Here is an 11,801-nt window from a genome sequence, read left to right as displayed (position 1 = left end):
CAGTGCCAGAAGATAAGACACTAGCGTCTGTTATGGTTCATACGTGGGTTGCCTATTACATGTTTCTGACATTTAAATGAATAAAGAGTTGAATAAAGAATTATATCTTGAATATGGAGTTATATATTTAATTTGCTCTTATTTTCACAATTAAGATGAACAATGTAATCATAATATCCTAGAAAAAAACCTCCCGGGTAAGGATATAGTAACTTATGATATCACTTCTGGGATCAGCAGTTGTATCTGTCTAAATCTTTGAGAAATAGGAACTTCTTCAGAAAAAAGGAGAAATGAAACACAGACGATCAATAAGTACACAAAGTACACAAGTGTATTTATTACATTTTTGCAAGCACTTGGTTCTACAGTTCAAAAACGCCACCATCAAGCTGTTGGCACATTTATGTACAAAACAGATTAATTATAATGCCTGCTACAAAGCATTCTTTGTGAAAATACAAACTCTAATACAGAGAAAAGCCAAAAGCATCAACATCATTACATGAGTTTAAAAGACATTTTAAAAAGCATCACAAACTGTTTTAAGACACAAAACTGAAACACTACAATATAGAATAGAAAGAAGTTAATAATACCTCTGCAGAACTGTAAATACTGGTACTGCACATTTTGGAATGTTGACCCCTTATAAGACAGTAAAGTGTAAAAAATAAAATAAAATCAAAACAAAACAAATTTAAAAAATGCAAAATGAACTAATACAACTTGATGCATAAACATGCCACAAGTAACTATTGAATTACCCTCTACTTACTACAAGAATTGGTAAAAATTACTGATGATGCATGACTAGTAATTGTACAAAGAAGAGTTTTACTCAAGAATTTTTATTAGAAATGCACTTACACTGAGAAAGAATTCACAATGATCCAATAAGTGCACAAACTAGCTAGGTTTTTTTTAAAAAAACACTGACAAAAATGTCTTGTCAGAATACATCACTTTAAAAGACACTTTACAGCATTCTTGTAGCATTAGAAATAGGCAAAAAATAAAAATAAAAACACCAAATTTGGTCCAATAATACTTTTTTTCCATTTTTTATATGTTTTTATGTGTTTTTGTTTGTTTTTAGACAGGTACTTCTTTCAGATTAACATGACTGACTTTTCTCTTAATACTTTCTTATTGAAAATAAAGGTTCAAATATATTATTAACATTTCCAAACAATAGCTCCAGTAGCAGCCATTAACTTCACTTTAACATTATACAGGTAAACCAGTATGTGTGTAGGAAAGCTACAAGCCAAGCTATTACAATTATGGAAGCCTCCTCAAAAAAAGATCACATACATTCTATATATAATTCAGACAGGTGCAATCCACTTAATTGTTTAAAGCAGGTAAAAAGACTCTGGCTCTTAAGATTGCTGTATTATAGATATAGCATTTTTATAAATATAGCTAAGAAAAAATTGCGCAGATCAGCACATGAACAGCTCCAGTTTAGCATAGCCATTTTGGGATTACAGAGGTCATTCTGTAGAAACTTATACATAACTCTATGTAACATTTGTCTATACACTGCAAATCTTGAGGGTAACGGTGGTCATCATACGCTTTGAAAAAGACGCATGGCCATGCATTACAAGCACTACGGTCTGCATGCTCACAATATAAACAGGAATAGCCATCAATGAAACTTTAAAATAGTGAATACTCCATTAAGTACATCAAGAATAATACAATGTTAACAAACATAAGAAGCACTTCTTTTTGTTTTTTACCTACTCTTACAAATTTAGAAATTGCACCTTTGATTGTTTTTAAAATGTCCTCAGGACCCTCCATCAAGATGCCCACTGGTCCATCTGGCAATATTTCCAAATCTGAAGGAATGTCAGCAGTGTGCCTCCTCAAAAAATTGTACATGGTGTACGAGGGGTCCCTTAGAAGCATACCTGTAGTTAAAGTACTTACTAAAATTCAAACTAAAAAGTATAAAAAGCCATTTGTTCTTTTTCAAAAACTTATAAGAAAAAAAGTGTTATGCGTTAACACATATGAAGTGATTTTTAAAAAAACACATCTCTGTATTTGACAATAGTTAGTGTTCTGAATCTAACAGAAAATCATTTTAGGGTGCAGGAAAGGCTGTTTCAGGAGCTTTGTAGTAGAAACTGATCACACAAGCTATTAACTAATTAAGAAACCAAGTGCTGGACAACCAAGAATTATATAGGGGCAATGTACAAGTCACCCTACTATGTTTTGTGAGAATTACTTTTTCATTTTGATTTTAAAAATGGAAAGATGGGTGGCCTTTAGTTAAACAACAAAGCAAATAATGGTAGAAAGTAAGACAAGGTTTCCCTTATGTGTAGGCATTAAGCCGCTCTTTGGAGCGAGTAGAATGAATATCATGTAATTCTTGCTCTTCCTTTGATTTAATATCCTCATACTTCTGCATCCTGCAAGCATCTTTCACATAGGCCCAGTTAGCAGACAGAACCATAAGATAGTGGACCTAGGAAGGAAGGAAGGAAGGAAGGAAGGAAGGAAGGAAGGAAGGAAGGAAGGAAGGAAGGAAGGAAGGAAGGAAGGAAGGAAGGAAGGAAGGAAGGAAGGAAGGAAGGAAGGAAGGAAGAAATTTTGTGGTTTTAATCTTATTAACATTATATTTTATCATATCCACTTGAATATTTTGAGAATGTGTGTACTTTAAAAGCTCTTTACTAAAATAAGCAGGAATTATTTAAAATAATTACATTCTTAAAACAGGCAAACAAAATACAAATTGGAAATACTAATTTGGTATTTTTAATTTTGCAATTATTCCTTTTCTCTATGGCTTTTGGTTTGTTGGAAATGCATCCATACATATTCCTGGTTTTTTTATTTGTTTGATAATTATTTAGCCTTTTATCAATGCTCCAGCTCATTTACTCACTTTATTATGTGTGTGTGTGTGTATCTTTTTTGACTTTCACAGAACCATTTCTGATCACTTCTATCCCTATCAGTTTGCAAAATTATTACGCTACGCTTTTTGCCTTTCCTTCAAACCAACCCAACTGCATCTTTTGTTCTTTTTTGACATTAAATTTAATAATTTTATTTTTTTAACTTTTAATTTTTTATTTTATCTACCTAGTTTCCGCACTTCAATGCTAATATACATTGGTTGTATAAGGAACTACTGATTGTCTAGCAAAAGCTCCTTTCTTGCTGTATAGCAGGGATGTTTCAATTTTCTTGCTACTGGAAGAACGACTTTTAGAAAATGGGCATCAGAAGAGTAATTCTCTCTTGTGGCCACTGACTTCAGATTTTTTGGAGAAAGGGGGATTTAATGGGTAAAAAAATTTCCTTAATTCCTCTGATAGAAATCCCAATCTTCTAGGGGGATTAAAAGGGTCTCATGGAACATACCAATTTAAAAGGATCACTTTATCTCCATGCCATCCTTGGCAGTCAGGAGGTAGAACTAAACAAGTGTGGAAATGGAGATGTCAGAAACACATTGATACTCTTGGGACAATGTTGTCAGAAACAGAGCTTACAAAGAGACAATCTCTCTGAGATGGAGATGAAGCTTTCCAAGGCCTCAGAAGGTCTCAGTGTATCTACAGTTATTTTACTTACTGGTGTCATATGTAACCTGAGACCTAGGTCAAGCATTTTACAGTCCTCTGAACAAAGATAAATTTTCAGGGACTTTTGTACAATTGCTTTTAGTATCTATGAAGATTCTCAGTTATCCAGGTCATAGTAGTATCAAAAGTATTTATGTTGAAAAGGCAACTGGACTGATTTTTTTGAGGAAAAACAAGACATGTCGCTTCCTATCCTGGAAGCTTCATCAGTTGTATTGGATGCTGTGGGAGACAGAAGGACAGTTATTGTCAGCTGAGATTAGTTGGTGGGATGGGGAATTATAGCTTCTGACAGGATGGTGTGTGTATATGGGAGGGGGGAGAATGGAAATGGAAAGATTGTTATTTTCTTTGCAGTCAACTGGTCTTAACACTCTCTAAGAGCCATTGTGGTTACTTGGGGTTTTATCTGTGACCTCAAAATCACCTGAATCAGAGGTGTAGAAACTTTTCTGGAACAGCCAAAAGGCCTGCATTGTAAATTGGGCATAGGTGATGTCTTATCCCTCCTCATCTGTTGAGAGAGGTCTGTTGCCTTGCCAGTCCAGTTGCCTTTTCAAAATAAAAACCACTTTTGATGCTTTTAATATCAAAATCTGAAAAAAACTGGAACTCAAAACCCAAATAGAAATTTTGACCCCTACCTGTTTGTACATCTTTGTCATAGGCCTTACACTGGTGGTCTCTGTCATTTTGTACCTGTTACTAACGTCATTCAAATGCAATGTTATTGTTTTTAATGTGAGTTTGAAAGTTATTCTTATTGGCAATTCATAATTCATAATCATCTGAAAATCGGCAATATTTCTCTGTGCCAAAGAACTTTCTATGACATGAAAGAAGATGTATATTGTGTTTACTATATGAAGCAGTGAAACTTTTATCTTAGGTGTGAATTTTATCATTATGAACATTCTGACTATAGTTGTTTTAGCAAGAATTGTTTTTATACAGCCAAGAGTAAAAGAGTTACAAAATTATAAAATAATTAAATGCATTATATAGTGAACAAAATCATTTACTTGGCACCCTTAAAATTAAGCTACTTTAAAGAATCAATCTCTGTTCTAATCTGAAAAATATAATAACAGCCACCAACGTTGGTAGTCATTGTGCATGGAGTGTACCCCCAAACATTAACAATTCAAAACCCAAAAATATTAGCCCTTTTGGACAGTATTAAGAATATTTGGGAAGAGGTTTAAGGATTGAAAGGAACATATTATGTCTCACAAGATTTAAGACAGCCACTCTCACTCTTGATTTTGCTAAAAATATAAATAAAAACTTTTGTTGGCCAAATTTGGTAATTTTGCCATTCAATTTTGGAGTTGTGATTATCAGTTTGTTCTGGGCCTACATCTGGTCCATAAAACACTCAAATCTGAACTAGGCAATTGTTCAAAGTAGTAAATATTTCAAAAGAGTCAAGAAGGAATAATTAAAGTAAAAAAAAGTTTAAGGTTTGCGGGATCAAATGACTATTAGATGCTAAAATTATTATATATTTGATTTTGTGTGTATAATTGTCTTTTCTTTGAATGCTTAAAACTGCATTCCAAACAATCATGAATGAATTGTAGGACAACTGATTAGGGTGTTATTATTAGGACTAAAGAGATTTGAATTCAAATACCTATTTAATCACGATGTTTACTAGAGGACATATTCATATTCCCTATATCTTTTGACATGTATTTCCACACATTTTTATCTGAAGGAGTATCAAAGTTCCTGTGATTACCTTTAATGTTATAAGGATCCCGAGGACATAGATTACAACTTATTATAAAGGCAAAGTTGTCTAAATCTTACCATAGCAATGACAGCTGCTCCAGCCCCAGCCAGGGCTACAATAAACAAATGGAATGTCATGTTCAGCTACAAAAGGAAGAAAAAAAATTACAAACTAAGAATATCAACTGAAGCCACGCTATGCAAATATCACAGTGCACACACCAATAGTCATACTGTTACATATTATCACTACCATTATTCATTATTTTCTTTGCAGTGCATTTGAAAATTGGGAAAAGCTGTCTTAGTTTTATTGATAGCCAAGCTATCAATGCAATAACAAAGCATACTTTAGTAAGTAAACAGGGGTTGAACATTTTTCCTCAGTATTTTCCTGCTGCCTCTTTTGTTCTTTCTTTTTCCCAGATGGAAGCAAAACTGCATTTATCTGAAGAAGAGAAAGACAGCTATGTCTGTACTGGATAAACTGTGAGCCAATCAAAAATGCAATCTAGCAAAATGTAATTTCGCCTCTTCTCTTCTTAAATAAAAAAAATATGAAAAGCTAATATATGATTTAACTGGAAGAGATGAGATGAAGTATATACAGCAATATAAGTTTAATCTTCCCAAACATGGCTTAGAAATGAAATATAATTATGTCTGAACTGGCCCAATGCCTAAAGAAACTGGTGATATGTTACTTCAATAAAAGCTCGGGTTGATATATTTTATCATTTCCTATACTAAGACATGGAAAGTATTTGACTAAAAGACAGTTGCACATTGCCCACTGAGTTTATATGGGGCCCCCAATCAACTGAAAATGAACAATGATAAGCCTTTTATTAATGCGTAAATCATCCATAAAATACTTTTTTCCTATATTATTAAAAACAGTCATTTGTTCAATCAAAAATATGACGGAATTAAGGACTTTATTTATGACCATTCAGATCAACACCTTCCTCAGTTGAAAAGGACTTACAACAAACAGAATCATCAGAATTAACTAGCTAACTTTTTGCTGTCAAATATTAAGGAATTGGAAGAGTGTTAGTTACGTCTTTATACAATAACAACACTTTTCATAGTTTTGTTCACCTCAGTAGATTCACACATCCTGAGGAAATTTTCAGATGCTGTACAAATCTTTTTTTCCTCTCCAATTGTTACGATTCCTGGAATAGATGAAACAGTCAGTGACTTTTGATGCATATTTATCACACATTCAATAGTAAAATTAACAATAAACTTAAATATAGCTTTATGTATAAGAAAATCCAATTAATTGATAACATGACATTTAAAAGCAATTTAAAGAATAACCTTGTTTTAGGAATCAGGAGATTTGCTGGCTCTATAAAATTTTTGTAGAAAAATATAACTGTTTTCTGCTTTCACAAGTTTAACTCATAATATGGTCATGAAAAAGTCAATTATATATTCCTTCATAATATTTTTGGCTGCCACATTGTAAAGTTAAGTATTTTTTAAACAAAATGAATGAAATTAAAATTCAATAATAATAAAAGCAATTACAGGTAATCCACGAGTTACGAGCATTAAATTAATGTTCATTTAAAGTTACGTGATGAGCGTCCCCTAGTGCTTACGAGCAAGCCCCGAAATTACGAATATTGCAGCACTACGGCAGTCGTTCTCCCTTACGAGTGACCACAGTGACTCTGCAACATTCACCCTGGTTATTCCCTCCCTCCCCACCCCCGGCCCGGGTCTCCCTCGGCACCAGGCCTTCAATACTCACCCTGCGAAGATCGAGATCCTTCACTTTCTTGGCTGTTCCAGGCCTTCGGTGTATTTGCAGAGAATGGAGGCTTAAAGTAACGCAAGATCACGCAAGATCAGTGGGGCGAGATCTCACACTACTGATTTCACATGATCTCATGGTATTTTAGGCCTCTGTTCTCTGCAATAGAGAATGGAATCAAAGCTTGGGGATGTTTCCACGTGCATCCAGAAGCTAGATCGGGGCATTGGAGGCCTTTTCCAAGCCGCTGCCACTGGAATCTGAGGCCAGGGGACACTTCTGGGGTCCCTGCGGCCCTATCCAGGCTCTGAAGGCCTTTTCCAGGCCGCTACTGCCTAGATCTAAGGCCAGGGGACATTTACATACCCCTGCGGTGGTATGTTTCTGGGTTACAGCAGCCTGGAAAAGGCATCCGGAGCCCAGATGTGGCTGCGGGGGGCTGCGGAAGCATTCTGTGGCCTCAGATCCACTCAGCAGCAGCCTGTAAAAGGCCTCCAGAGCCTGGATTGGGCTGTGGGAGGGGGGCAGAAACTTTCCCTGGCCTCATATCTGGGCGCAGCAGCCTAGAAAAGGCCTCCAGAACCTAGATCGGACCACAGGGGGGTGCAGAAGCACTCCATGGCCTCAGATCCAGGTGGTAGCAGCCTGGAAAAAGTTTCTGGAGCCCACATCGGGCCACAGGGGGCTGTGGAAGTATTTCAAATACTCAGATCTGGGCGGCAGTGGCCTGAAAAAGGCCTCCAGAACCCGGATTTGGCCGCAGGGGGCTCTGGAAGCATCCCCCAGCCTCAGATCCGGGCAGCAGCAGGAACCGTGGCAGAGAGGGAGACAGCTCTTTTCCAGGTGAGTCCGGCGTGGCAGGAAGTGAGGGGGAAGCTTAAGGTATCTTAGTGGGTTGGGGAGGCCTTGGGGGCCTGTTCCTTCACTAGGCCCTCCATGGTCTTCCCCACCCTGAGATACCTCGTGCGTTTTAACAAGCAATGGAATGATCTCATTCAAGGTATGAGATTCACTCTAAAAGTTTTCGAATTACGAGTGGAATGGTAGACTCCATTACACTCATAACTCAAGGACTACCTGTATAAGTATAAATAGACCAAAATGCAGAATTATCAAAACTAAAACCAGTTTAAGATTTTAAAGAAACCAGTAAAAATAAGAAATCAGATATGAATCTATTACATGGAAAGCTATATAAATTTGGTAAATCATTTTTGTAAAAAATCAAAAGGTGACAGAAAAAAGTTCTTCGCTGCTTCCTGAGTTCGGTTGAGAGCATCAAGGACCTCAGCTACAAATATTCTCCTTTTTACCACATATGGGAGAAAAAGGTAGTCAATAAATTCTAGAGATCACTCCATTACTGTGTACCAGCCAAAAGTGCTCTTACCCATAGATGATAAGTATATAAAGGAGTTGATAAGAACAGACAACAGCTCTAAAGAACAAAACTAAACAGATCCATTCAATTTGATATGCAATAAAACAATATTATTAGTTTAAAACCAGGATCAAAATAGCCAAGGAGAGCAAAATCAAAGACCTACATTGCTGCAGAAATTTACTCCAGAGGAGAATGATAGGTTTGGAATAATATTTGTATACATCCAAGATTTCAAACAGCAAACATGCCTTTTAATTAGTATTTTATTGATAGAATTAATCAATATTTTAATTGTTTACCAAACTGACGAAGATCCAAGCAGAAATTTGCTCCTTCCACAAGGGTGGTGTTTTTACAAATGGTCCACAGGTTGAAATACATGTAAACAGGCAGAGAGGTGAAGGCTGTGACTCCCAGCCAGGCCAACATGAAGATATAAGTCAACATGATAAACTGTAACAAATATGAACAAAGAAGATAAAATCTGGCAAGTGTTAAAACCTGCAGAGAAGAAAAGTAATATTTGCCACAGAACAAAATATTTATCTATTACAATTGGCATGAACAACTAATTTCTTATGAGATCGAAAAAAGGCTCAAGACAAAATGCATATATTAATCACTAAAGTAATTTAATCCTATATTTAGGCTTCCACAGTTAAAGAACTATGGGATTGATTAGTAGTAGTTCTGACAAATACAAAATATGCTATAAAATGGAATAGTAATTTCTGTTTCTATCTGTCACTGGATTTTATTGATTCATCATTTTTCTTCTTTAAGGCAAATACTTTTTAAAGTTTTAATGTTTTAATATTTAATCCATTGAGAGAATTTGAAATGACTTAGAAATACAATATAGACACAGTATTTATCCCTTGTTTTATGCTCTGTCAGTGATAGAACTTTACATTAACTTGAAACCTGGACAAAGTATTCTATCCCAGTCACTTTAATTGCATAATTGCGTAATGATCGTAGCCACTCCTAAATCAATAACTACCCTCTCTATATTATCTTGCTTGACAATAGGATACATTAAAGTCACCAATATGTAATCCCCACATAGAGTGATGTGAGACAGAATTGGGTCTCTGGTATGGGGCTACATCTTTCAAACTGCATAAAGACATTTAAGCATTACAAAAAGCCGATTTCATAAGAACACTCCATCTTACACACACTGCACTCATAAAATAAATTCAATCTTATAGATATTAATATATTTTTTTATATTTTATTTTGGGGGTTTTAAATCAAATCCACTTAAGTAGCTGGAGAATCAAGAGATTGCACCTCAAGCTGGTAAGCATTACTATATAACTTTTGCAATTGATACGCATGTCTGCCATTCTTCTCCCTTTGTTGTAAATGAATACTGTTGATATCTGTAATTCCCCAATCCCCTATTTTCCTTCCAATAGTAGTAAACAGTTTCCCACATGTATGTGATGCATTCACCTCACATGAAAGAATAACAGTTTAAATAATCAGCACCTTTTTTTAAATAAATTCTTACAGGATCACAGAATGCATAGAGCAGAAGAACCAGCCAATGAAACCCACAATGGGCTGAATTAACTATTTCATTTAATTTCTAGAAAAGTATACTCAAGCCATTTCAGCGATCCTCCCTCAATCCTGTTGGGAAAGGTCGAGGCATATCCACAAGCAGAACAAGAAGTCTGCACCGCTCATTTTTATCTCTCATTTTATTAAAAGCATGAACTACATTTTAATTCTTTTTCTGTGTGTTTTCCTTTCTTCTCTAACTATCCTTTTTCCATGCTAACACAACAATGACAAAAGTGAGCCAGCAGGTTATTAATTTATTTGCTTCAGGCAGATTTCCAGTTGAAAGACTGTTAATAAACTGTTACACAACAGATGCATATATTAAAAAGAATGCTGTGCCCAAACTTCACCTTGTATACTTCTTTTGTCACGAGGCTGGGAGCTGATATGCATTGTGCTTTCTCTATCATAGCTAATAAAATTGCTTATGTAGTGCAGGCAATTGCTCCTTTAATATACTGTACAGTAGTAGGCAGAGATCCTGTATCCTATTCTAGTAGGATACTACTTTTCCTGGCTTCAGGAAAGGATTAACAGAAAAATAACAATTACCTAAAATTACCCTAAACTTCAACTCAGTGTGACATGTGATATAGATTACCTTCATCAGGATTTAATACAATTAGGAAGTTGTCTTGGAAGCTTAATTAAAATAAAAAAGTAAATGAACTTCTCATTAAAAAAGATTGAATTTTCTGTCTTAGCCTTCTTCTATCATTTCTGTTTAAGAGCTCCACGACACCACAGCATAGTGCAAATAGATAAAACATCTCTCCCAAATTTAGACACTTTCACTGCAAAAAGTAGGTAGAAACAGAACTCATTTTAGAATCTGAGAATATAGACTATAAATAAAAGGCATCACTTATTTAGCTAGGAAAGCATACTGATGATAGGATATGGTGATTTCCACTGTATGCCAAGAGATAAGGTTCATCCAAAGGTTCCAAATAGATGTTAAACAGGAATGGAAAAGGAGGCCAACCCTGAGGTGATCTACACAGAAGGCATTTAGGCTAGAGCTCTCCCTGCTACAAGTGGAACTGACATTAGAGAACTATTACAAAATTATGCCTATAGCTCCCAACCTTATAAACCAATCCAAAACGATGTCATGATCAATGATACTGAACATTGCTAAATGAGGGGAGGACACATATTTTTTCTTTTTTAAATATAATTATTATTATTTTTAAACAAACTAAGATTAAAAACTAACAAAAACTAGTATAAAGTAGGGGGGGAGAAAAAGCAAAGAAAAAGAAAAAGAAAAAAATGCAAGAAAAGAAAATGTTGAAGAAAGAAAAAAAATATCAATTTAGTACAAGAACCAACTTAATTCTGATTAGTTCAGGGCCCACTTCTGACCTGATACTAAGCCCTAAAAGCATCTACATACAATGTGTTCTACCTTCAATCAATAAGTAATAAATTTAAAAACATAACCATTTCAACATCTTCTTTAGGATTGGAGTAGGAAAAGGCTCCGGCACAAGGATAATACTGGGAGGAACTCAAGTAAATAGTCTTTTCCAATAACATGCAACAAAAACAAAAGATAGGATAATTTTGGCCTATGATGCTGGATCACTAGCAGAAAAAAACCTGTTTCAGATCTAAAAGTAAAAAGGACTGAGAACAATTGGAAAACAACACATTCTTCTTAAAATTCTCATTCAGTAGCATTTGTCAATGGCAGAAGTCTCCAACATTG

General features: G+C 35.2%; 1 protein-coding gene across 1 annotated transcript in view; it reads right to left on the bottom strand.

The window, feature by feature from the left end:
• Positions 1-312: 312 nt before the first annotated feature.
• The window catches only part of GPM6A (glycoprotein M6A), an 87,218-nt gene continuing 75,729 nt past the window's right edge, over positions 313-11,801 (bottom strand). Inside the window, exons 4-7 of the mRNA XM_015813941.1 lie at positions 8,812-8,965; positions 6,462-6,538; positions 5,436-5,501; positions 313-2,491 (exon numbers count right to left, since the gene is read on the bottom strand). Coding sequence (XP_015669427.1) covers positions 2,339-2,491; positions 5,436-5,501; positions 6,462-6,538; positions 8,812-8,965 — 450 coding nt within the window. The 3' untranslated portion in view covers positions 313-2,338. The remainder of the gene's footprint in view (positions 2,492-5,435; positions 5,502-6,461; positions 6,539-8,811; positions 8,966-11,801) is intronic.

This window comes from Protobothrops mucrosquamatus, unplaced genomic scaffold (genome assembly GCF_001527695.2).
Source record: "Protobothrops mucrosquamatus isolate PMUCROS unplaced genomic scaffold, P.Mucros_1.0 scaffold204, whole genome shotgun sequence".
In the NCBI taxonomy this organism is placed as follows: Eukaryota; Metazoa; Chordata; class Lepidosauria; order Squamata; family Viperidae; genus Protobothrops; species Protobothrops mucrosquamatus.
The sequence above is the reverse complement of the archived record's forward strand: the minus strand, read 5'-3'. Positions and strand labels throughout refer to the sequence as shown.